Source organism: Prinia subflava, chromosome 17 (genome assembly GCF_021018805.1).
Source record: "Prinia subflava isolate CZ2003 ecotype Zambia chromosome 17, Cam_Psub_1.2, whole genome shotgun sequence".
NCBI classification, from domain to species: Eukaryota; Metazoa; Chordata; class Aves; order Passeriformes; family Cisticolidae; genus Prinia; species Prinia subflava.
Window position 1 is genome coordinate 9,589,262 of NC_086263.1, and position 26,438 is coordinate 9,615,699.

The 26,438-nt window shown below is 39.9% G+C and overlaps 2 protein-coding genes across 5 annotated transcripts; both read left to right on the top strand.

The window, feature by feature from the left end:
* The first annotated feature begins 28 nt into the window (after positions 1-28).
* On the top strand, positions 29-10,902 carry PMS2 (PMS1 homolog 2, mismatch repair system component). Its single transcript, XM_063414346.1, has 15 exons — positions 29-186; positions 423-562; positions 1,033-1,119; positions 2,139-2,241; positions 2,903-3,086; positions 3,541-3,708; positions 4,185-4,282; positions 4,592-4,691; positions 4,940-5,024; positions 5,414-5,566; positions 6,580-7,474; positions 8,272-8,439; positions 8,919-9,019; positions 9,944-10,113; positions 10,488-10,902. Exons 1-15 carry the CDS (start codon positions 167-169, stop codon positions 10,629-10,631), a joined length of 2,616 nt encoding a protein of 871 aa, XP_063270416.1. The 5' UTR covers positions 29-166; the 3' UTR covers positions 10,632-10,902.
* A 963-nt stretch (positions 10,903-11,865) lies between these two features.
* Positions 11,866-26,374, top strand: LOC134559375 (radial spoke head 10 homolog B-like). Of its 4 annotated transcripts, none has more exons than XM_063414072.1 (20): positions 11,866-12,487; positions 12,948-13,246; positions 13,974-14,049; positions 14,270-14,338; positions 14,549-14,722; positions 15,268-15,353; positions 15,976-16,096; positions 16,874-17,050; positions 17,705-17,852; positions 18,308-18,429; positions 18,896-19,085; positions 19,789-19,897; positions 19,979-20,058; positions 20,158-20,306; positions 21,142-21,249; positions 22,282-22,443; positions 23,676-23,727; positions 24,242-24,352; positions 25,417-25,606; positions 26,033-26,374. In XM_063414072.1, the coding sequence occupies exons 2-20, from the start codon at positions 12,981-12,983 to the stop codon at positions 26,166-26,168; spliced, it is 2,526 nt and encodes an 841-aa protein (XP_063270142.1). In that variant the 5' UTR covers positions 11,866-12,487; positions 12,948-12,980; the 3' UTR covers positions 26,169-26,374. The 4 variants fall into 4 exon arrangements, with proteins under 4 accessions (XP_063270142.1, XP_063270148.1, XP_063270144.1 ...); XM_063414078.1 differs by having other exon boundaries at positions 17,705-17,846; XM_063414074.1 differs by having other exon boundaries at positions 11,866-12,409.
* Positions 26,375-26,438: the final 64 nt, after the last annotated feature.

The window sequence follows — 26,438 nt, forward strand, 5'->3', positions numbered from 1 at the left end:
TCGCCCGCCCGCCCTCCTGCCATTGGCTGAGTGCATCCCCCACAGGGCGGGGAGCGCCGGCGGTGCGGGGCAGGCGCGCTCCGCCGCTCCCGGCGCTGACCGAGCGGGGCGGGAGCCTGAGGAGGGCACGGCGCGTCCCGCCCCGCCCCGCCCCGCCGGGGCCCCGATGGAGGCGGCTGCGCCCTGGTGAGTGTGTGACCCACCCGGCACCGGCCCTGGTCCCTGCCTTCGCAGCCCCGGCCCAGGCCGCTTTGCTCCCCTCACGCTCCCCTCAGCGCTCCTCGCACGGGCCGTACCCCGGACGCCAGCGCGGTTCCGGCTTCCCCTCGGTTCCCGCCTCCCCTCCCGGCTCGCGTGGGGAAGCCCGAGTGGGGTTTGCTGCCCGCTCTCACCGCCGTGGTTTGCTGCCCCTCTCTCCGCAGCTCGCAGCCCGCCGGGGCCATCCGGCCCATCGAGCGCGGCTCTGTCCATCGCATCTGCTCGGGGCAGGTCGTGCTGAACCTCGGCACTGCCGTGAAAGAGCTGGTGGAAAACAGCCTGGATGCCGGAGCTACCAACATCGGTAACTCTTCCGCGGATTTCATAACTTCTCATAGGCTTCTAAAGCACGTCTTTTTCCTCAAAACTGAGTGCATGTTAACAAATCTGGGCAAACACTTTCTGTTTGGGCCAAGCATGTTTACAGTGATTTTACACCTCAGGTTAATAAAACATTCTGATTCCCAGGCTCCAGTTGCATTCCTAGCAGCATGTGAGATTGTGTTATTTTATTTCTGGCCCGTTTGGCCATAAAAACGTGTGTGGCCTATGCAGGAGTGGTGAAGTTCACTGAAGCTGAATGACTTGGAACTACAGACTGGTTTGCATTAGATTGACCTAACTTTTGACAGCTATCAGGATTTTTTTTTCTTTTATTATTCAATTTTGACATGGAAAGCTGTTATTTGAAAAATTGACTTCAAGTGTAAAATTGGTACCAAACACCATGTGTGAACATAAAGAATTGAAATACTTTATGACTCAATTTTGTAGATATAAAACTTAAAGATCATGGGGCAGAACTGATAGAAGTTTCAGATAATGGAGATGGAGTGGAAGAGGAAAACTTTGAAGGCTTGAGTAAGTTGAATTTTTTTCATAATTTAGATGTGGGCATTTAGTTTAATCATATTTAATGGACACTTGGCTTTTACTTAATGTGTGTGTTACCTGCAAGACTTGAGCAACGCTAGACTGATCTTCTGTAGTGCTCTTGTGGTTATAGTTATTGTAACTCAATTGGTTTCTTTGCTTATTTAAGTGGCACGAGCAATACAAATAATCACAGAGGAGAAAAATCTTATAAATGTTCATGTGAATTAATTAATGTTTAATCAGTGGTCATTGTTGAAGGAGTTGAGCTGTGTGGAAGTGGCTGCTTTGGGAAGGTGAATTATAAACTCGAGGATTTGCTGAAAGGAGCTGACATTGCACTGACTGTCAAACTTTCTCATTTGAATTGCACAAAAAATGGGAGCAGAAACAAAACTGATGAATCTAACAAGCCACTGCATCAGGAATACTGGCATTTCTTCTTTTTTTTTGATAAAACGACTAGGAATCTTTTCCCCATAGTTATTGCTCAGTAACTTTGGTGTTCACTGTACGTTTTTGGTCCATCAGAAACTCAATCTGCTGCTGTGCCAGCACAGTGCAAGTTCAGGGGTGCTGCTGCTGGGTCAGTTTGTTACCTGGTGCTGTGGATTGAGTCCTCCTCAGCTGTTGTGGTGGACTGAGCCTCTGCCTGTCCTCTGTCCCCCATGCACAGCACAGGCTGCAGCTCTTTGCTGGCAGGGCAAAATCTGTGACAGAGGCAGGGACTGTGTCCTGCTCTGAGGCATCTGGCAGTGCTCATACCAACAATGCTGAGGAAATCTGTGATGTAAGTGTGAAACAACAGGTGCATCCAAGGATTTTAAAGAGATCTTGTTTATAGGACAAAGGGAAGGCAAGCAGTATTTTGTCTTTAATCGTTATGTAAAATGCAATGAATAATAGAAAACAGAAGGGTTTTTGCTTTTTGATGTGCATACAAAATCTACTTGCATAGACCAGTGTCACTTTGAAGTGAAGTATGTATTTGAAATATCTTTTTCCAGCTCTGAAACATTACACATCAAAGATACAAGATTTTTCTGATCTAATACATGTTGAAACATTTGGGTTTCGAGGTGAAGCTTTGAGTTCACTGTGTGCATTAAGGTAATTAATATTATTTATTAGTAGTAGAAAGTTACTATATTCACAAAAACACTATACCCTTTCAGTTTACCATTATTAATAAAATGAGGCTTTGGAAACTTCCAGTTCCTTACTGTTAGGTCAGTTTTGAGCAATAAGCTGCATGACATCCTGAGTTGTTTCCAACCAAAATTATTCTATGATTCTAAGCACCTAATTGGTCATTTTATGTACAAAATTTAGTGTTACTTAAGTTTGCAGATATTTACAGGGTGTATTTGCATGAGTATGTGATCCTCTGATGTAAAGCACTGTAATATTTAAGTGCTGGTTGTTAGGCTGTAACTCATAAAGACTGTACTTAAATTTCTTTCAGACCAACTATACATTTTAAATCAGCTTTTGTACACAGTGCTGCTGGTAGCTATTAAAATGAGGAATGTCTAAAACTAGATTTTAACATTGAGTTTTATAAGAGAGGAATGAAAGGGATACAAATAAGAACATGTAACTAGGAAAATGTTACAGTGCTCTGAAGAGCATGTTCTTAGTTGTTTATGGGGAAGAGCTGTTTTAATTAAATTAATGGTATTGCTGTACTTTCTATGCTGCTTGTCATAAGGAATAGATAAGATAATATGGTGCTCAGTGAATAATTCTGTTGCCTCTTTCTTCCTGTTAGTGATGTTACCATTTTCACCTGTCACAAGTCAGCAAAGGTTGGGACTCGTCTGGTGTTTGATCACCATGGCAAAATTACTCAGAAGGCTCCTTTCCCACGGCAGCAGGGAACGACTGTCAGCATCCAGCAGTTGTTTTACACCTTACCAGTGAGGCATAAAGAGTTCCAAAGAAACATCAAAAAGGTAAGGTCAGAAATTCTCAGTTCAAAGGAGTGTTGTGCCCCAGAATTTATTCGCTGCTAAATGAAATTCAGTTCTCTGTAGAATACATTGATTACAGACTCATTCATTCCTATATAACAAAGCTTCTCTTGTATGCTTTTCTCTTCTGCTTTGCAATATTTGGGTTTAAAGGTATATTCTCAGATTTTCAGATTTTGAAAAGAGCCCGTATCGTGATCACTTATCTGTATTTTAAAACCAGGGACTGCTGCATTGTGGCTAAATATCAGTCTTGTGAACATCCTGTTTATTTTTAAAGTATTATTTTTCTTTCTTTTTTATTTAGTTTGTAAAGATTTTAAGAATAAAACACACCTCCCTTTGTTACCTGCAGCTATCGAATGCTTTGTTTATATATTTGTGTTTTAATAAGGAACATTTCACATAAATATGAACTTTCTTTTTCCTTTAACAGGAATATGCAAAAATGGTCCAGCTGTTACAGGCCTACTGCATTGTTTCCAAAGGAGTGCGGATTAACTGCACTAATCAGGTTGGCCAAGGGAAAAAAAGCTGTGTGATATCCACTGCTGGAAGTCCCAGTTTGAAGGAGAACATCGGAGCAATATTTGGGCAAAAACAGGTATTGCTTTTATTATTAGAAAGAGAGAGAATGTAGCGATATAGAGGGATTTTTAATATTTAATAAGGTGTGAGAGGATGGAGTGTTGGCCTGCAGCACACCCTACAGGCTGACAGAGGAGAGACACCGCAGCCCCCACGGCTTCCTCTGAGTCCTGGATCTGCTCTGAGATGTTTTATGGAAGAGTAATGATTTAGGAGATGGGGTTATGGCTTGTGGCTGTGTGCATTTAATGTAAGGGTCTGTGAAATAAATAAGGCACACGTTGTGATATGAAAGGGTGAGAACAGGCATTTCTTAAAGGCATTTTTCTGTTGCTTAGTGAACAGTGCTATTATCTTCTAGTAGGTTTGGATATTTTAAGTGTTTGTCTTGGTCAGCCAAAACCTACCATTTTCTCAAATAAATGACAATAAAATAGAAGGGAAAAATCTATATAGGTTTGATGTTTCACTTCCTTCCTTTTTTTTTTCCAGTTGCAGAGCCTTATTCCTTTTGTTCAGCTTCCTCCTAGTGAGGCTGTCTGTGAAGAATATGGACTCAACCCTGCTGACATGCCACACAATCTTTATAGGTAATTAGGAAAGTACAAACCACTGCTGTGTCCTGTGGCACTTTACCATAAACCAAAACTTAAAATTATAAAATAAAAGAAATAAAAAGGTGTGATTATAGTATTGAAAAGAGCCAAGAACAGCATAGCAGATACTGGGATGCAGTTTTGTAGTAGCCTTTGTCAGACAAGGAATTGGGAGAGGAAATGTGTATTACCATATTCACTGATGCTCTATAATAGTATTTCCTTAAGCTCCTTATAAATACTTTCCCTTAAACATGCTTTTCTCATCCATTTCATCTGACTCTTACATTATTTATCCGACAGTATTACAGGCTTCATTTCTCGTTGTGATCATGGAGTTGGAAGGGGTGCAACAGACAGGCAGTTCTTCTTTATCAACCAGCGTCCCTGTGACCCAGCAAAGGTGAGGGTTTGTTTTTCTATCAGCAGCCCAAGAACCCAATATTCTCTGAAAACCTCAGGGTTAGTAGCTCATGTGTATGTTTGGTTTTGGTAGTAGAAGTTCCTCTGTCTCAAGTTTCTGTTTTCGTTGTGTCTATTTGGGTGAACAAGATCTCAATCATACAATATGTTTTAGTACATTAATTAATATACACTGGTGCAAAATAGAAGATAATATTTTTTAAATTTGTTTTTTCACGTTTTTTGCAGGTTGTAAAGATTGTGAACGAAGTTTATCACTTACACAATAAACACCAGTATCCATTTGTTGTCCTTAACATTGGGGTAGATTCTGGTACGTTCTGAATAATTTTTAGTAACTTCAGTAAAGGCTATTACAATTTGTTCTTCAGTGATGTTTGTATTTAGAGAATATTGCTATTTTCATCTTTACAACCTCCTGCACTCTGAGGATTTTTTAATGCTCAGTTGGTGAGGGAGAAATAGAGTCTAGCTATGGTTTCACTATCGTTCCTTTCCACCTTTTCTATACTCAAAAATAACTTCTTAAGTGATGAGGAAGAGGTCATCTTAAATACAAGAAAACTTGTATCATGTTTTTGTTTGCTAGAACGTTGAGACAGATCTATTTGCAGACAAAATGGCAAACAAACTAGAAATAATTCTGTGCAATAACATTGCATTTTATTTCTAAAGGAGTTATTTTTTCCTTTTTTTTTCCAGAGTGCATTGACATCAATGTAACTCCTGACAAAAGGCAAATTTTACTTCAGGAGGAAAAGTTTTTATTAGCAATTCTAAAGACTTCTCTGATGGAGATGTTTGGTAGTGATGTTAACAAACTGAATGTCAATCAGAAACTTCTGGACATTGCAGGTAGGACACAAAAGGTGGAAGTTTTGAGTATGATATACGGCAGAGAATTAAAGATGGATAAACACTTTTAAAAACCCAAAGAAGAAATGAAAAAAAAAAAAAGGACAAAAATAAAGAAGGACCTTAAGTTATTAAGTGATTGTTATGGAAATGACACAGCCAGCACAACAGAATTTACAGGCAACTTTTTGAGGAAAAATCTAACACAGAATTAATTGATAATACTTGTAAAAGATTTCTCCCAAGGTACTAAAAGGGATCTATGGTTTTTTTAATGAATATGTTTTTGAGAAAGAATGGTTAGGGGATCATAAATAAAATATGAAAATTAAGTATGAGTTTATTGGATTTTAAACTTTGATTCTTTTGTGTTATGTACAGAAATTGATTCTCTTGTGACTGTGTAGTTTCTCAAGATCGCTTTCCTGAGTTAAGATCATCTCATCCTCTTCCTTTCATTCAGCAGAGCCCCTTCTAATTTTCCTTTTTGCTGACCTATAAAATCAGTTGTAGCCTGATTCTCACTGTTATTTTAAATTAACCTTTAGTCAAATCCTTGTTGGACTGGCAGTTGATGAGGCTGAAATGCTCTAATGACCTGCAAATCCCATATACTCTAAGTGCCCATTGTGTCAGCTCCTTAACACTTTGCCAGTGGAATTTTATAGTGACCATTAAAGTGTAAGAGCAATTCACTTTTCATTGTCACTCTGTCATTAAACTCTTTTGATAATCTAAATAAATGTGCCGATTAGACTGATTACTGTTCCAGTTTATAAAGAGACTAAAAATTCATTCTTAGTAGTGCCATTAAATGTCTTCAAGATGTAACTGTTTCTGTGTTTGATATTAATGCATTTTAGCCCCATACTCATTGTCTGAAGCTTCAGGGCTCCTTTGAGCAGTTTGCTATTTTTCTACCTCTTTTAATTCCCTTTCTTAAAGCACATCATTTAATTCACGTTTCCAGCTAACTTAGAATCTTGAAATACTCTGTATTCTGATTTCATTAGGTAACTTGAAGAAGACACATCCTGAAGAGACAGAAAAGCCTCAGGCAGAAATGCTGTCTGACTCTGAGACTGAAAATCCAAGTGGTGAAGGCAAAAGAACAATGACTCTTGCCAGATTAAGGGAGTCATTCTCTCTCCATCAAGCAACAGAAAGTAATTTTCAAAGCTCTAAAAAGGTAAAACAGCAGCACAGTTCCCCTATACAAAGGTTACTCCATACCACTGGGGGTACTGTAAAAGTTCAAAAGGCTGTCTTGACTAAGGAGGCTGAGAGTTGTCTTAAGTTGGACTCAAAGGTGTCAGTTCCAAGGAGAGACTTGAGAAAATTAGAAGATGCTGCAGATTCTGGATTCTGCAGCATTTCTGACTCAGATGCTGGGTGTAGCACACCAGAAGCTGGAAGCTGCATCAATAGTGAAAGTGCAATTAATTCTGAAGAAGAATTTTGTAGTACAGAAGAACAGATGCAGAAGGAATGTCTTAAAACTGCTGGATGTAGTAAGAAGTCACTGGACTGTGATGTTCAGGTCTTGGGCACTGAACCCAAGCTAGATCAAGTGAATGACTGGAGTGATCAAAACAAGTTCTCTCAGAAAGCTGATAGTTGTTCCCTAAAAGTAAAACGTTTTAAAAGCAGAAACTTTAAAAGTGAAGCAGATGATTCCAAGGCAAGGAAATATCCTGAAGTGAAGAACACAAGTGTTGATGTCCTGGTGGAAGTTAAAAAGAAAATTGTGCCTCTTGAATTCTCTATGAAGGTTTTGGCAGAAAAGGTAAAAAAGCTAATACAGCAACAACAGAAAAATACAGAAACTGAAAATTACAGAAGATTTAAAGCAAAAATTAGTCCTGGGGACAATAAAGTAGCAGAAGATGAATTAAGAAAAGAGATCAGGTATTTCTGCTTTCGCTTGCTTGATATATTTTGTTCATCAGTTGATAAAATTAGTTAAGGAAAAATAAGATTTGTCTTGAGGGTGGGCAAAAGTCTTACATGTACCTGCTAGGTTTGGGTCTATTTTTTCTTTAATGTCACACAAAAGTCTATTTGATGAGTTATTTTACTGACAGAGCAGCTACTTGAACTAAATGCAAACAAAATGTGGAAAACGACACTAAAAAGGCCACAAATATCATAGATTTGGCTTAGATCAGCCTTGTAAATTGCAGTTCAGTCAGACAAACATCAAATTTCATGACAGAAAACAAGATCCTGAAAAGATTGCATAGCTCATATTCCTCCCTTGTGTGAATGAAATTTGGTGAGACATACCTGGAAAAATAAGTTTTATTAAGGTGGTCAGTGGACAGTAAAAGTCTGATTTGTTAATATTTGGGTTTAAAGATGTGTTAAGAAAGTCTTCTAATTGTGGAAAGAAGGTAAATGTCAGCTGCCTTCAAAATCATGATGCCTTCTTCAGTGTTACTTACTTGGGCTATTGCCATATTGCCTGCTTCTAATTTTATTATCATAAATGGGGGAATCCTGTCTTAATGATGGATTTTGTTGTGCCAGAAATGGCCTCATTGGTCAGTGGCAGATTTTCAGCATTTATATCCTGCTTAAATGAGATTTTTTTTGTTGTTTTTAACACAAGGTGTGTTCTGCAGGGAAGAAAAAGAAGGTTTTAAGTTTTACATGATAACTGATAAGGGTGTAATTTATAATCTCTTTATATTTTTTGTATACAGTAAAGAAATGTTTGCAAAAATGGAAATCATTGGCCAGTTCAATTTAGGGTTTATAATAGCAAAGTTGAATTCTGATCTTTTCATAATTGACCAGCATGCTACTGATGAGAAATACAACTTTGAGATGTTGCAACAACACACTGTTCTCCAAGGTCAGAAGCTGATAGTGTAAGTATTTGCAGTGTTTTAACAATAACTTGTTTAAAGTTGAATTCAGTGTTTAGAAGGATGTCTGTGTTTTACATTTATGTCACATTTCACACATTCAGAACACTTGAGACTAAAGTGATTTTTATATTCTGTGTTTCAAAGAGTCAATCCTCACATAAAACATAAATTCCATGGATGCAGCTGTAGCTGTGCAGCAAGTCAGGGGTCAGATTTCCCAGGGGGCTTTCACACAACCCACAGTTTGGTCAAATATTGGAGACAGTTCCTGCAACAAGGAATGCTGCTCAACTGACTTCATTCTGCTGAGTAACACTTGGAGCTAACTGTTCAGCTGTGAGATTTTTTTTTTAACACAGCAGAGTGAAAAGTTTTACTACAGAGCCCTGTGTTAAGTGTTTCTAGGTTGTTTCTGAAACCTGTCTTAAGTGCTCTACACTGTGTACATGTGCAATACCATCTTTTTCTCTCTCTTTCAGGCCTCAAAATCTCAATTTAACAGCAGTAAATGAAGCTGTATTGATTGAAAACTTGGAAATATTCAGAAAAAATGGCTTTGATTTTGTCATAAATGAAAATGGTGAGTTTGGACCAGAATTGCTGGAAGTAAAAGAGTTCAGAGGTTTAATCTTATTTATTATACAAAAATTCCCTTGGGTGTTATCAGAAGCTTTGAAATAAGATGCATTACTATAAATGGGATGTTTTTTTTAAGACTTAGGATTCTGTGGTCTCTGTGTGATTTAACAGAGCATTGTAAATTATTTATCTCACCAGCTTTTTAAAGTAGTTTTTGAAGACTGTTTGGAGTTACTCTTTGGCTACATGACTGGATGTGCATTTTCTGGATATGTTACATTAAAATCCTTTTATTTTATTAGCACACATGCAGGGATAAATGTGGGCAAGTGGTAAATCTAGTAATTTTAAATAAATAGCATTCGTAACTGATTTTCTTTGGTTTTCCTTATGGCTTTAGAAATTACTTGCTTTGTTCTTTTGAGCAAATTCTGTAACCTGCAAGCTCCTTATTGTTTCCCTTATACAGTGTGGATAATGAAAATGCAGTGTGGTACCACTTTGCTATTTGGGAAGTCACTCCACGTTTTTTCCATATTCTTTGTTCCAGAATATTCCAGGATATTAATTAAAATGCTATTAATTATCAGTCTCTTAGCATTGTAAATCCTAAGTGATTTTGTAGTCACATAAACTAAAAAAAGTTTCATAAACCATTTGTTCTTTGGAATTCAAGAGTTTGTTAGAAAGTAGATCTTCCTGCTTTTAAGTTTGCAAACAACTTTTTGGTTGATGTTAAAAGGACATCTCTCATAGTTACGACTTTGGTTAGTTAATTACATCCATCCAAAGATGAAATTTAAACATTAGTATATGCATACATCACATCACATTAAAGTTTTAAAGTAGTTTCTCAGTTTTTCTCTCAAGAAAAAGTAATTTCCTGTATTTCTCTGTTTCTTTATTATTATTGCAAACCTTCCAGCTCCTGTAACTCAAAGAGTTAAATTGGTATCACTGCCAACGAGCAAAAACTGGACTTTTGGGCCACAAGACATAGATGAGCTGATCTTCATGCTGAGTGACTGCCCTGGAGTGATGTGCAGGCCCTCCAGGGTCAGGCAGATGTTTGCTTCTCGAGCTTGCAGGAAGTCTGTGAGTACTGCACTTGATGGTTGTGTTCAAATAAATAATTACCACATTTCCTGATGTAGTACGGGTGGCTATATCTGTATGTGTATTGCAGGGCAAGTTTATTTCTGCTGAGTGTCAACTTCCTTCTGTTCCTCGTGTTTTTGTCTAGTGTAACTTGGGAAATATTTCTGCTAGTTTTTTATTTTGTTCCAAACTAATGTGCTCATGAACACCATGTTAGCTGTGTTTTGTTTTCTGGTTGTCTGGTGGGTGTTTTTTGCTTTTAATGCTTTGCACAGCATTTATTTGCTGTAGTAGCTCAAGTACTGCTCTGATCTGTGTCAGCTGGCAAATGGAAAAAGGAAAGAATTGATTTTTTTTTCCTTTGCTTGCAGGTAATGATTGGAACTGCACTGAATGTGCAGGAAATGAGAAAACTGATCACCCATATGGGCGAGATTGAGCATCCCTGGAACTGCCCCCATGGAAGGCCCACTATGAGACACCTAGTCAGTTTAGACTTGATTTCACCAGAATAAGTCAGTCTCTGTTTATTAACATTTTTGATTTTAATTCCTGGCAATTTTTGAGCTTTTATTGTGACTCTCTTATTTCGAGTAAAAAAATTTTAGGCGTTCTTCAAGTTGGAGACAAGAGCACTTGAAGGCATTCAGCAGGGTTTCCTTGTTACTCCTATTGAGTCATCAGTGTCAACATCCTGTAAATAACTTCTCTCTAATTCCATTTTACTGTGTGTTGTACTTCCTTGAGCAGCAAAACTTTTATAAAATAAATATGTTTATATATGAAGATCAGGAGTAGGTGAACCTCATTTATAGTAAATACACTGATTCTTAAAATGAAGTGGAATGTGAATTAAAGTCCCTGGCAATGCCATAAAACAAGTATTACTTTTCAATGTTTATACATCATGTATATAATAATTTTAAAGAAAATGATACACAAGTTAAAATGTTTTTTTCTTATACCAAAGCTGGATTTCATTAGAGCTTTAATATTGCATTTAATGATAAGTTTCCTGTTATCTGTGTTTAAGGCTTGAATAGAATAATTAGTCCGGCATCATTACTTTTAATTAGCATTGCTCCCTTCCAAATTTCAAACTTGTTTTTTGAGAACAGGGATTCTTTTTCTGTTAATGGATGGGGAAAAAAGCTGTCTCACCAGGCACTGCCAGTCAAGTCAGCCCAAATTCTTTCTCAGTACAATCAAAAGAGGTAGAAAATGGTCTTTTTGAATCAGAAACCATTAAAACAGCTATGCTCTTCTGGTTCTGTAGAACCAAGATTTGACCCAAGAAATCTGTTTTTGTGGGTTATGTTCCCTTCACACTCCATTTGCCGCTGATGGAGCTGTGGCCGTGCTGCTGCTGCTGCTCCTGCAGTGCTCCAATCCGCCCGCGCCGCTTCTCCGAGCAGCGCGGCAGAGCGTGCCCGTGGCACCCGGCACGGCTGCGGCCAGGAACCTTCAGCACATTGTCCGTGTTGGTGCGGAGCCGCGATTTCCGAGCGCTGCTCTGCGGGCGTGGGCACCGGCCCGGGCGTGGGCACCGGCGCGGGCGTGGGCACCGGCGCGGGCGTGGGCACCGGCCCGGGTGTGGGCACCGGCCCGGGTGTGGGCACCGGCCCGGCCGGGCCCGGCCCGCGGCAGTGTTGTCCTGGCTACGGCAGCGCCGCCGCACTGCGCCTGCGCGGGGAGAGGGGCCCGGCCCCGCCGCGCCTCAGCCGGGGCTCGGTGAGGGTTTGGCACCGGCCCGGCCCTGCTGCCCCTCAGCCGGGCCTCGGTGAGGGTTTGGCACAGGCCCGGCCCTGCTGCCCCTCAGCCGGGCCTCGGTGAGGGTTTGGCACCGGCCCGGACCCGCCGCGCCTCAGCCGGGGCTCGGTGAGGGTTTGGCACCGGCCCGGCCTGGCCCCGCCGCCCCTCACGCAGGGCTCACTAAGAGCTCGGTGAGGGTTCGGCACCGGCCTTGCCCCGCTGCCCCTCAGCCGCGGTTCGGCACCGGCACGGCCCCGTCGCCCCTCAGCCGAGGCTCGGTAAGGGCTCTGTAAGGGCTCGGCACCGCCCCGGTGCCGCCGCCCCTCAGCCCGGGCCGGGCACCGGCTCGGCCCCGCCGTTCCCCGGGCCGGGCTCAGCGCCGGCCCTTCCCCATCGCCCCCGCTCGGTGCCGGTGGCAGTTGAGGCTGTCCCTACCAGCCTCCACCGCTGCGGCACTCGAGGGTTGGGTTCTTGCACTGCCAAGCGGTGATACCCGGCTGTGAGAGGATTGCAGCTGTGCAGGCAGTTCTGCAAACTTCAGGTAGCTCTCAAGTGCAAAATAACTACAAAGTTTGGTGGTTATACTGTGCTGTGTTCCGTCTGCAACTCAACTTGGCAGGCAAGTTAAACCAATAGTAGTAGTGCAGGTGTAACTTCCCAGAATTTGCTGAATGCATATCTTTGAGAAATAGCTTTCAACTTTTCCACGTAATTAAATCTAATAGACAGCTAAAAATTGGGTAAAGATGGACATCTCTGTATGGCAAAAGTAAGTCTACTGACAACACTTCCATAACATTGGAAGTGTTTTTTTTCATCACGGTTTTGATGGTAGACTTGGAGGTGATTCACAGACACTGCTCCCTGTTAATCTTGTGGCCCGCCTGCCACAAGCTGACATCACTGGCTTGAGGAATTGCAGTTACAGAGATTACTTTAATACATGCATATGTAATAATCACAGAGATACTGGTTTGGTGTTTTAGGTTTTTTTGGTAGTTGTCTGTGTTTTGGGTTTTTTAACTAGATTATAGGTTAAAAATATATACATAAGGCAGAAATAAATTTTCATTTTTCAGAAGGGAAGTACACATTGAGACAATTCAGTAGCTATGATAAAAGGCAAGAAGAAAGATGGCAAGAAGAAAGATGCCAAGAAGGATGGTAAGAAGGATGATAAGAAGTCAAAAGAATCTCCAAGTACTCCAGCTGAGAGTAGCTTAACAGCAGTGTCAGATCTGCAGAGTGAGCCAGTGAGTGAAGACACTCAGTCAGTTCCAGAGGCAGCAGATAAAGAGCCAGGGGTGAAGAAACCACCAGTCCAGCCTTTTCGCCCCATCCACGAGGAGCCTCTTCTTGCTCAAGTGATTATAAAAAGGTACACTTGTTACAAATACAGCAGGGGAGTCAAGAACTCTCATTTGAGTATCTCTGCTGTAGCCAGTGTTGTACAAACACAGATTTGACTCTTGCTTTGAAGCACAGAATCAGGTTATTCAGACCTAGTAGCAGTGGCACCTTAGGAGATGTACATGTGGAATTCTGCTGCCTTCTTGCATCCTAGAGTGCTGCTGGTGCTCTCTGCCAAAACCCTCATTCTTGTAGCTTGTTCACCTTCAGTGAAGTTTGGTTAAAGTATACAGATAACTGGTGAAGAAAACATCATGTAATCTTTAGTTGTTGCTGCCTTTTAATGCTTAAGGCTACTCATATGTCCTCAAAATATCCTAAACTGAGGAAGCAGGTAAATGGCAATATTAACAAAATCCTTTTGTATTTCAATATGATGTTTATAAATAATGTTACATATAACAGCATGCCTGACTGTAAGAAAATGCTACCAATGTGGGTATTTTCCTTAACTGAAGGAAATATGGATCTGAGGCAACACAACAGTTATGTGGAATATTACAAGGAAGATTCAAAAAATTGGAAATTTTCTTTCTGTTCTTTATTCTACACAAGATGCGTCAGCTGACCTGTGTGTAGACCATGGTAGATCAAAGGTCATTTATAATTGTTTATGTGATTATATGGTCGTTTATGTGATTTAGATCTATTGGCAGCGACTTGAAATCTTCATCTTTAGTTTGTTTTCTTTGTAGCTATGAAGGTGAACAAGTGGATGAATTCTATGAGGGTGAAGGATTTATCATTTTTGAGGGAGGAAATACATACAAGGTGAGTGTATAAATTAAAAAATGTAGCGGACTAAATTGTCTTGCAAGAGCACTGAGAAGCATTGAAAGTTCTCTCTAGTTTCTGGCATTAAAACTTTTGATTTGAAACTAGTAGTTGGAGGGGAATTAACATGTCATTTTAAAAAAATCTTACAGACACTGTAGGCTTCAGCTGAGGTAAGAATAACTCTGCATATGATGCTGTTCTCTTCATTTTGAAGGGTCTGTTTTCTAAAGGATATATGCATGGAGAAGGAACTTACACATGGGCTGATGGAGTGAAGTATGAGGTAAAGTTCTGAACAATTTAAGTTATAACTGAACACAGTTGCATCTAGCTAGATGTGCAAATTGAAGGAAAGTTTGTAAGTTGCAGTGATTGGTACAGTACAGGTGACAGTGCAGAGCTGTGGCAGTGATTTCAATTACAAGCCTGACTTGTCCCAGAAGGCTGGGAAACAAAGAGTCTTAGATTTTAATGTTATGATTTAATCTTTCAGGGAAGATTTACCAAGAATGTGCTGACGCACAGTGGCCGTTACACCTGGAAGGATGGCAGTGTTTATGAGGGGTCAATCCAAGATGGGCTTAGGCACGGATATGGAGTTTTCAGGAGTGGTGCTCATCCCATTTCCTACGCTGGTTGTTGGTGCAATGGCAAAAGGCATGGCAAGGTCAGTAAGAGCTAAATGACAGCATGGGCTTGGGTGATGCTTTCAGGGACAGCGAGTGTTACTGTGCAAAGGATTTGCAGAAGTGTTTTGTTCTGTTGCATGGTCTTATGCTGTGTAGAGATTTGTTTTTCCTAGGGAGTTTTTCTGAGGTTGTGAATACAGTTAATACTGTAGACTTCCTGTTGGAAGTAAAAGTCTGAGTGGGTCAGAAAACTGATCTACCTCAGACTGAGTACTGTAATTAACGTGCCAAGGTTAGCTCTCTTAAAGTATTTTCAAGGGGGTTGAAAAACTTGGTAGGCTTCGATGTAATGTAATAGGATTTTTCTTTTGAGCACTTGATGTTTTCTAAGGTCTTACTTCATATTAATCACAAGAGCTTGCTTTCTTTATTTAATTGTATCCCTTCAGTTGCTTTCAGTACAGTGAATCAAAGTGACCCTAAGTATTAAATGTGCTTGCAAACATCATATCATTTGTATGTGGTGTTTTATTCATGTAGATGAATATTTAGGTATTTAAACTGGCTGTGCTCTTTGTTTCAGGGTATGATCTGTTATGATCAAAAATGCACCTCCTGGTATTCAGGTGACTGGGTAAATAATGTCAGAGAAGGATGGGGATCAAGACGGTAAATATGATAACACTAATTCTTACCCTCACCATTTTTTATTTTTGTGTATTATGTTGCAGTTTCTTGTGTTGTTTAAAGTGGGTAGAAATGCTGTCATTCCATAGTAGTGAGTACCTTCTGCAGTGGAATAAAAAAATGTACAAAGTGCTTTATGATAACAAAACAGGCCTTTAGAAGTTTCTTTTTAGGTGCAGTATTTCTACTGACCATTCACACAAAAGAACAGCTAACGATAAAATCCCAAATCAGCTTTGGTAAACCACAATTCAGTATTGAAAAACAAACACACTCGACTGATTTGAGCAGATGAAGCTGCCTTATGAATAAATGACTTATCTATAGAATTATATATAAACAAATATTGTTAATAGCTATGGCAAAGACTTTCTGGGAAAAAGAGCTGGTTAATATTTTTAGTGATTTCTAAATTAAAAAACAGGAGGTAAACAGTGGCTACAATAAAGCCTCCATGTCCATGTCATAGTGAGTCAATTTTCAATTTAATGCTTATATTTAGCCTTAATAAATTATAAATTCATTAGCAATGAGGTTTCCCATAAACCTATCATAAGATCAGCATAAAATTTAGTATAAATTAACTTCTATTGGTTTTTTGCAGCTACAGATCTGGAAATACCTATGAAGGTCAGTGGAAGAAAAATCTACGACATGGATATGGACAAATGAAATGGCTGACAGATAATCAAGAGTATAGAGGACAGTGGGAGTGTGGTGTGCAGGTATTAATTTCTTCTCCAGAAACCCTTCTTTAGTTCAGCACTGTCCAGTACTCTAGGAAAGCTAAATAGGGAGTTTTGTGCAGTACCAAAGGAGCTTTGTACGATTTTTGCCAGTTGAGTTTGCTGGTTGAGATAACAGAAACAAGTTTTTTATTGTAAATTAAATCTTATGTTAGCAATATTCAAATTATTAAAGGATTTTGCTTTAGTCTTATAAAATGAAAATTTCATTCTCTAGTAGAAAATATAAACATTTTTCAATCAAAAAAAAAGAAGCGTTTTTGACTTAGCTTGAGCTATGACTTCAGCAGCAGGTATAAGTGGCAGTTTATTTCTGTGTCACCTGTAAAGTACTAGACCACACTGTTCCCTCTTGGAAGTTTTATGATGGAAGACAATTTGGTGCCATTTTCAGTTCCTTCCATTTATTATTCTGTTTCAAAAAGAAGGTGAGTTACTTGCTCTGTCTTTTCACTCTGCTTAAAATTGTCAAGGAGTCCAGCTTGTGGCTCTGGGGCATGGTGTTCCTCACCTGGCTGTTCAGCACTACAGGAGAAGGATTCAGGGAGGAAGGGTGGGGATCTTTAGGAGTCCTGTGGTAGAGCTTGCTCAAGTATTTGTTGATGCAGTGCATCCTCTGGGTGCTTCTCCCACGCACCTTTGTAGAATGCAGGTCTGTCCCTGCTTTCAAGTGCTGCAGCCATCGGCTTGGGGCTTTTATTTCAGAGAATCGCCAAAGTCTGGACCTATTTTTTAAACAGACCATTTTGTTTTCAGCAAGGTTTTGGCATCCACACATGGTTTCTGCAGAGAATGGAAATGTCTCAGTATTGTCTACGGAATGAATATATGGGTAACTTTGTACAAGGGGAGCGCCATGGCCATGGGCTGTTTTTTTATGCCAGTGGAGAAATCTACAGTGGAGAATGGGTGCATAATAAGAAGCATGGCAGGGTGAGTGTTGCCAGAACTACAGACAACAGCAGAGCAAACTGTTCTGCTCTGTATAGTGGAGCTCTAGATTTCTGTACAGCAAACTACATTCAATTTGCAGTGTGGATGCCCACACAAAGGGCAGAGAGTCCACTGAAAGCAGTAGGAGCCCTTCCAAGTACACAGCCTGACTCTGTGGTTAGATATGTTTTGGGTATCTGAAGATATATTTCACTGTGGAGATTTTCAGTGCAGTGCGTGCATCTCGAGTTTTGCAGTGGCTGGTCAGAATTTCACACTTCCACTGCGAGCTGATGGATTCAAGCTGTCCTTGCACAGAGAGATTCTTAAAACCTCTCATCAAACAGACTTTTGAAAAAACTCAGAGTGCCACATATGCAACCTAAGGAGTGCAAACAAGTCTTTCTATCTGAGGGGAAAATACTTTTCAAAATCAAACAGAAATATAGTCAGTCCTTCATCCCAACAATATACCTGTTTAATAGGTAACAAAATGCATTATAGAAGAGAGTAGGAAAAATTATTTTGTAGTATTTTATTTCATATATTGCATTTTAACCAAGATTCTGAAAAGGAAATTTGACTGAGAGAATTAGTGGTTTGGGGTTCTTTAGTCTTTGTTTTCTATTTATATTATAATTACTCTGTCTGCAGGGCACTTTTGTCTTTGCGAATGGTCGCCTTTTTCAAGGAGAGTTTGTCAATGACCGCCCAGTGCAATGTCCTTTTCTTCAGGAGGCTGCTGTGAGAGCCAAAAAACGGAAAGCCACTAGCGAAAAAGGAAGCAGGCATTCTGGTACCAGTGAGCAGCTTAACAAAACAAATTTTACTCAGTTCACATTTTGTTCCATCTTACTGTAATGTGAAACCATTTGTACATGCTCAAGGAGCAGACATATTTCTTCAAAGAACTTAGATAGAAATGGGAGTCATGGCTTTTGCTTCCATGCTGTTTCCTGTGAGTGACACTTGGAGTGGAGAGGCACATCCATACCACAGTTTGTAATGGATGGAACTGTTGTCTGAAAGTTCCACAGCTTTTGTAATGTCTGCATTTCCTTTTGGTTAGGGGCTGATTTGACAAAATTGCTCTTCAGTTGTTATGCTGTTGGTTGTGAAATCTCTACTTCTTAGTGTGAAGGAACCTCTTGTTCCAAGTCAGTAATATAAGAAGGAATAATACACATTTTGTTTTTCTGTGTGGTATATCTTAAACTTTGTTTTAGTTTGTTCTAACTTATTTTATTTGCCTGTTAGAAAAGACCACACACATTAATGCCTTGCCAAAGCGTTCTAATCTGGGATCAGATATTGATTTGAAGATATCTTCACTGCTTGACTCGTTTCCAAGGCAAGACAGAAAGAAAGAACTTGAAAAAGTAAGCGTCTACTCTTTGATACTTTCAGTTTTCCCCTGTATTGTGTTTCATACTATTTTGTCTCTGGTTTATTTGTGTTAAAGTAACTCTTTCTATCAAACAATTATTCAAAAATCTGAAGGCCATGAAAACAGAAAAGCAAAAAGTATGAATAGACAATATTGCCCCTTCTGAGCTTCCACTAGAAAAGGCCAATTAAAAACAGGTTAACATATCTGGAAGGGCATTGAGCAACCAGCTTCAGCTACTCTGAGGTTTTCCTCAGGCAGAGGCTGATTTATTTTTATCAGTCTCCAAAACCCATGTATTAAAACTACTTTTGAGTAATGCTTTTGTGAACACTTAGCCAGGGATATGCCTTTATAAGTCACAAGGTCAAATAATTATCTGCCCAGTTACAGGATCAATACAAACTGACCTCTGCTTGCTTTGAGATGATGCTGAAAACACATCCTGCTTTATTTAGATAGAATTGGCTGTGGCGGAGCATATTTCAAGCCTGAGAAAAGCCTACTACTTCTACAGTACCTTAGGCTGCAGTCCTTCTCCTGACAACACTTACACCCTGACTAGGCTGCAGTTTTGGAGGTTTCTGAAGGACTGCAGGTTTCATTTCCCCTCCAGAACTCTGGCTGAAATGGATCGGCTCCTGAGAGGTTTGTGTTCCTGTGGGCAGGGGCTAGGATGGGGAATTTTAATCGTAAGCTATGGAGAGGTGGAGTGGCAGGTTCTGCTGGCAGCTCAGCTCTTGGGAGTTAAGTGGTCCTGAGTCAGGACCTCTGGGCCTGGGAGTTCTCAGTGGATCAATTTACACTTCTCTGGGCACTTCTGGTCCTTAGGTGAGAAAATACAAAATTAAAATACAACATAAAAAATTGCACTGAAGAGCCATCGGTTCAAAATATGTATTCACCCCTGGTCTTGCCATTACCTTTTAAGAGAGAGAGTTTTGAGAGAGTAGGAGAAATAAATATTTTTTTTCAGTGTTCTTAACTTTGGTTTGCAGGTAGTATTTTTTTTCTTCCATAGAGCAAATTAATCAATCAATTCCCTTTAGACCTGCAGTGTCCTTAGTGTGGGAAGGGTTTAACTCCAACTTTGAATTCCCTTTTATTTCTATATATGCTGAGTGGATACATTTCTAGAAAGAGAATTTTCCAAGATGCAGCTACAGGTGGACAGTTCTCCCTGGACCTTTGTTTGGAAGTGCTGCATTGTCTGATCTGAGTCTTCCAGGAGTGTTGTTACACTGTGATAGGTGCAGATGGAGAGGATAACAAAGACTGACAAATCACTATGCCTATAAGCTTTTAATGTACATAAGAACAGTAGAAATTTGGGTTTTTAAAAATTTTTTAGGTGATAATCCACTTGAGAAAATCCATTTGCCATGTGACATAATACTGTTCAACACATTTGTATCCAACCTTGTTCAGCTGGCATTTCATATCTATCATGAAAAGTACAAGTAAGTTTCAGTTTTTAGTGACTTTTATTTCAGTGTAATCAGTTTGAATCTTCCCAGACAAGAGTATTTTTTTAACTGTAGAGACAAAGTTCCTCGTCTGTGGAATTGTTTCTTAGAAATGATGACCAAGAATGTTCTGCCCTTTGCCTGTCGTGTCCAAGGTAAGCAATGCTATTTCTTCTGTGCAGAATTCATCAATTAGGATCACATGCATTGTAGTTTTATTGTAACTGTTATTTTTTCCCAATTCATTTTGAAAGGTATCTTATATTCTGGTGTAGAATTCACATCTTTTGCCATGAGCTACTTTAACAAATGCTGGGAAATATATGAAGATTTTTGTAGACCAAGTCCTGGACCTCCATTTGAATGGACAGTGAAGCTGAGGCAATTCCTCTGGATGTTGAGTGTAATAATCTAGTTTTGTTTTGTTTTGTTTTGTGTGATTAGGTGGGCTTTCTTTGTTCAGTTTATATGGGCCTTTTAAAATAGTCCCCGTGGCTTCTGCACAGTTGAAAAGGTGGGAGTGGGGTTATTTGTGCAAACTGTCCAAGGAGCAGTAAAGGAACATTATCTACTGTTATCTACTGTTATCTACTGTTATTTAGGCACTTTTTCAGGATTTCAATTCTAATTTTTTATGTTTATCAAATTTTAGACAAATGTGTTTAAGGGAATATAAATATTTTTGCTGGTCCCCATGGTGCCTCCCTCTGCCCCATCTATAATGTATATAAAAATGTAAATGTAATAAAATGTATATATGAACATACCCTATTGTTAGAACTCAGACTGACAGCTACTGAAATAACACCGTAAATCATTCCAATAATGTATTTACTACAAGAAAAGCATGAGATTCTTTACTGAAATTCAGTCATTCAAGGACAGATCAAGATTACTGTAAAGAACAATTCCCACTGATATGTCTGGGGTTTGGGTACTTCACTTTATAAATCTGAGCAATCTTTTCATGATGAAAAAGTCAGATGGCAAAATTGTGATTTTTTAATATTTTTGTTTATGAGCTTTCACAAGTTCCTTTGTAACACTGCTTTTGCAGTCTGGGGAAAATTCCCATTGGCTTCAATAGGACTGGAATTTCACTCTGCTGTTAATTACATACATGGAAGTGTCATTTGAAACCACTAGAAATTTTGGCAAAGGCTTGAAAGGGAGGTAGATTAGGTCCAAGTGGGGAATACCTTAAGTGCTGTTAACATGTAACCTTTATTCTTACCCAGGATTTTAAACTTCTCAGTGAAGAATTAACTGCTCCAAGAGTTGTGGGAATTTTTGTCAAAGTTGGTGCTTCTGTACCTGGCGTCCATGGTGTCAACCTGGAGCTGCAGGTGTGTATGGAAAAACAACATAGTCCATTGCTACAGGAACAGTTAAAATTGCTTTTAAAAACTGCTGCAAACACTGCCCTACCTGCTGGAACAGGAGGAAAAGGAATTTATTAAAAAAAAAAGTGTACAAACTCGAACCTCTATTGTTGTTATCCTTTGTTCCACTTATATCTTTTAGTTTAGCTCATGTGCTTCTATGTTTTTCTTAATTACCTCAGCACACTTGGCCATTCAGAAAGGTCCTTAGGAGTGTCACAATCCACGCAGGGAAGTCCCATTTCCAGTGGAGGGCTGCTGGTGATGGTTCTGTCCCTGGGGACTGCCTGGCAGTGGGGATGTGCAGTGATCACACAGGGATCAATCACTGCACTCGCAGCTGCTGAGGCTGGGGAGGTGCATCAGTAATGAAGATGTGAATCCACTGATCCTGAAAATCTGGCAATCCAAAAACCTGGTTAGTGACATGTGAGGTGCTGCCACCTCAGTGAGGTCAAGCAGTGACTGCAGAAAACCTGTGCTACCTGAGAACTGGCCTAGTACAGAGAATTTTCACCCTTCTTGAAACTCTTACTTAGCAACAGTCTCTTGTAAATGATGTGACTGAATTTGTTTTAAACAGGATCTGATAAACTGAACACACTGTGGAAGTCTTACTAAGGAATCCATTACAAACCCACTCTTGGGGTTTCTAGCAGCATCCCATGCAATTAAAATACAATGTTTTAGGTAACAGCTGTAGTTGTGAGTTACTTGGTAAAGAAATTTCTCATAGCTCCAGAAACAACAAAAATCAGTGCAGTGTTTTAGCTCAGTATGACTTGTATGAAGTTTAACACTTATATCCTCTCCTGAATTTTTTGAGCTTTGGCTGTTTTCAATTTTTCTTCAGAAGAACGGATGTTGGACTAGATAAATGAGGCCAGAGACTTCACTATCACTTCTGAGTTCTTTGTTTGCTCCAGTATGCAGGCCAGTTAATGAAGAGATTTTGTAAAAGTGAACTGAATTACCACTGCATTTGTTTTACTCTAGATGGTTTTTCTGGAATTTTTTGAAGCTCTTCTTGAATGTGCCTTGGTGTATGTAACTGAGGATATGATCCAGCAGAAAGAAGCTCGGGATGATCAGAAAATCAGTAGCTTTGAAATCAAGGAAACCTCGGCTGTGTCCCACACAGAATATTTTCTGTCCCAGGTAAAGTCAGTGCAGACCTGTCCATTATTATGTTGTTGTTGTTGTTGTTGTTGTTGTTGTCCAGTATTATTATGTGTGCACTTAGAGAGCAAAGTCAGGCCCTGCAAATGTTCTGTTTCCTGACCATGGAAACCAATTTCCTCTTTTTGCATAAACAAATATTTCATTGGGTCCTTCTGCTTTTTCTGTTTGTTGGTACTTTAAATTAGAACATCAGCATAGACAGTTTTAACACATTTGCACATTTTCTTAGATAACTATAAATACACATAGAGTACTTCTGAAGGGGAACTGACAGATTGGTTGGCTAGTGAAAGATATTCTGCATTAAACTGAATGTCTGAAATTGTTCTGTAAAAATGGCATAGCAGCAGTTGTATGTAGCAAGCCTTGCTGTTTGCCAGCAGTTGAGCTGTCCTCTTTTTCTTTTTGCTAAACTTCTGAATAAGGATTTTGTAGGGTATGAGACGCTGCCTGTGACACTGGTGCAATTTGTGTATACAGAGTAGTTGGAGACATGAATTAGAATTGTTATTATTTGGAATTATGCACAATATGAAAGTATTTTATTAATGCAAAGAGTATTCACAAACACAATTTCAGAGCCTCTGAGAGCCAGTACTGCCACCACCACTTCCCATCCTTTGGCCTGTTATTCCCACCCTATGCACCCATTCCCTTGCATCACTGCAAGCAGTGACAGTGCACAGTGAAGTGGTCCTGTTAAAATAGTCAAAAAAAAAAAAAAAGAGTAAAATAAAATCTTGGTTTAAGTGTACTGAGGGTAAAACTTTTTTTGTGTTACATTTCATTAGTGCACCTACAGCAGAAGTATAATGGGTACAGACATAAGTGATGACATTTCCAAGGCAACTGAGCTGTACATTCAGGAGCAGAAGAACAATAGATGAACAAATGTAGAGCAATATGTAAGAACAGATGAAAAGATCAAAGAACAGGAGCTTTCATTTTCTGTGGTGCTGTCTTTCCTTAGCTCTGAAACAGGATAATCCTACTTGCCTGGCTGGTATTGAAGGTAAAGCGTTAGCTGGTAATAGTCAAAAAGGTGAAACACTCCTGCAATTTAAATGTTTTGAGATTGCAGGATGAATTTGGCTGACAGAATGCTTTGGAGATGGGAATTTGCATGACTCAAAGGGACTTGGGATTGCACTTTATGATTTGAACACAAGCCCAGACATTTAGTAACTGAATTTAAAACTTCTTGCCAGCTCCTGAGACCCTGTGAAGACACAAAGCTTGCTCGACAGCCTTCTCTGCTGGGTGAGTACTGTATAAAGTGGCTGTAAAACTATGAAGTGGCTAGAGGAGATTCACTTTTTCTGCAACTTTCAGAACAATTAAACAGGAGCTGATCATGGAAACAGGTGCTGTATTGCAGTTACAGAGGGCAACTTCATTCAGTTTGGCAATATGACAAAGTTTATGTTCAGCTTTTCATACCTGCTGTACACAGATAGCTGGGCAAGTTGGAATCTCTGAATTTTCTGTGCTTTTTTATTTGAAGTTATCACTTTTTCCTTAAAAATAACTTCAAAGGCTTTTTAACCTTAATTCTTCCTGTCCCAGTCATGTGGGCATGGAAGCAGGAGCTTGAACTCTGCATTGTGCCTTCACTAGAAACAAATTTTTCACCATTTTAGAAGTATTTTAACCAAAGGTCTGGCTTTCAGGTCAGATGACAACCTATATTTGTTTGTGCTGAAGATCAAACTTGGAATTTCATGCAGAGGGTTAAAGTCTGAGTAATTTTAATTTTCTTTCTTTGCAATATCAGAAACTCTTCTCTCATTTCCTGTAACTCGTGGAGAAAACAAAGATGATGTGTCATTGTCCGACAAGGATGTAGAAGAAGACCAAGAGTCCTGTCTAGAAACGGAATTATCAGGTAAAACAGTCCTACTGTTTTAGGACTTAACACACACACACAAATCTCTTGTAGCTCTTGAATTGTGAAGTTTTATTTGTATAGGCGGATTTCAGCTTGTCACAAGAGGGCAGTAAATGAGCATTAATTGTGGATGAAGATATTTTTAAAACTTAAAATATTTTTTAAAAGAAAATAAAATTTCATAATTAAATGAGACATTTGAGTACCAACTTACATAGTTTCCCCAATTTTAAAATGCTATGTTTTATTTGTAGGGCATCTGTAAGCTGTAATTTGTATTTACTTCATGAGAAGCTCAAGCTACAAGCCTGTCTGTGGAGTGTCTTGGACAGATAAAATATCTTAGTGCCATGTCCTGCTTCTTCTACTTAAAATAAGAATTGTTATTAGTGGTGTGCCACCACTAGCTGGGATAGATGCCTTATGTTAGGACAGGCCAGCATTCAGGCAGAAGAGATGTCAGTAAGGGCACTTTGGTAGGTTGGAGTTGTAGTTCTTTGTACCATCTTCCTTCCAGCTGATTAGCAGATCTCAGCTGGATTGGTTCTTGTGTTTGTTAAATGTTTTCTGCTGCTACAGACTCAAATCCAAGGACAGAGGTAGACAAGGATCTTGATGTAGGCATCAGCTCTTTTGCTGAAATCTGATGGCTGAAGAGTGACACATCTGAAAAACTCTTGTTCAGGGCCCATCCCCTGGGCCTGGCCTGTGTCCCAACGTGACAGGGGACACTGGCACACGGCTCTGTCCTTTCAGTGGTCATGTTTGTTTGTCCCTCCCCTGCGCACAGGAGTCACAGGTGCTGAGCTGTCATCAGGTTACTGCAGAGGACTCCTAGCACAGGATTCAGGGAAGGGTTTGGTGTCTTTCTGTGCCCTTCCAGGGCCAAGTCACAGCAGCCTCACTCCCTCTCAGTTCAGAGTCTCACACCTTTCATCCTCTGTACCATGCAGAAGCCAGGCTTTCCCTTTGCAGAGTATCAGAGCTGAAATACTGTGGTCCAAACCACATTTGAAATAGAAGTACTCTGACAAATAAACATGTTATTTTACATGTTGCAGATGAAAGTGAAGAAGATGAACTAAAGAAGCTATTTAGCCTCTGGATGTGTAAGGTGGAAATTTTTTTCACAACTAAGCTCTTCCCTGCTTTTGAGCATGAAAGAGTGCTGAGAGATAAAATAAAAGAAAACAAAAAGCAGGATGCTGAATTAGCTGGGCTGAGAAAGATCCAGGCTGAGGAGCTGCAAAGGTGAGTGTTGAATCTCATCTGGCAGTACTGTTATCCCTTATCTTCTGCTAACAAAATTACTGAAAATGAAAAGACTGCTTAAGAAAGTAGCATAGCATACTGTACCTGGAAAACAAACTGATACAGGTTTCACTAGTAACACACAGAAAGTAACTCATTTGCATTCTGCTCTGGCTGGAGTAACAAATGCAGGCTGCTTTCAGGTTACAAACCCTTGGCTCTGGTATTTCCTGGCGCTTGGTGCTGCTCTGTGTAAAGGCAGTTAAGACATATTTGGACTTGAGGGGGTCATTAGAGACTTTCTGCTTCTCTACGCTGTGCCAGTTCATACTGCTCAGACTGTGACTAGAGCTGGAGCTGCTTAGCCAGTAGAAATCTGTCTCCCTCCTCTTTACAGTACCTTACATTCACATTTTGTTCACGCAGACTTATTGCTGAAAAAGAAGTAGAAGCAGCAAAAAGGCGAGAAGCAGCAGCGTTAGAGGGGAAAGCCAAGCCCAGGAGACTGATCTCAAAGAAATACCCAACCTGGGCGAGGCTCCTCTCCCGGCTCAACCTCTAGCTGAAGAAAGAGGCCCCCAGAGAACCCTCACCAAAGAAAAGAGGCCCAGAAGGCAGCAGAGCCTGAGGAGGAAGAGGCAGAGAAGGCAGCACCCACGGGTACCAAGGCACCTGCTGACAGAAAAAGAAAGAAATCCTCTGCTGGCAACTGCTGAAGATTCAAGCAAGTACTCTTCAAATAAAGAAAAAAAAAAAACCAAAAACAAAGCAAAACAACTCCTAACACCCCACCCTTGTAGAAAGCTGTAAGAATGGTTCACCTGTATGCACA

Bases quoted from the DNA above. Each gene is read 5' to 3' on its own strand.
- LOC134559375 (XM_063414072.1), top strand. From the start codon at position 12,981: ATGATAAAAGGCAAGAAGAAAGATGGCAAGAAGAAAGATGCCAAGAAG. The intron at 15,354-15,975 runs GTAAATATGATA...GGTTTTTTGCAG, and splicing joins GAAGGATGGGGATCAAGACG to CTACAGATCTGGAAATACCT. The intron at 18,430-18,895 runs GTAAGCGTCTAC...TGCTTTATTTAG, and splicing joins GAAAGAAAGAACTTGAAAAA to ATAGAATTGGCTGTGGCGGA.
- PMS2 (XM_063414346.1), top strand. From the start codon at position 167: ATGGAGGCGGCTGCGCCCTG. The intron at 1,120-2,138 runs GTAAGTTGAATT...ATCTTTTTCCAG, and splicing joins GGAAAACTTTGAAGGCTTGA to CTCTGAAACATTACACATCA. The intron at 4,283-4,591 runs GTAATTAGGAAA...TTTATCCGACAG, and splicing joins ATGCCACACAATCTTTATAG to TATTACAGGCTTCATTTCTC.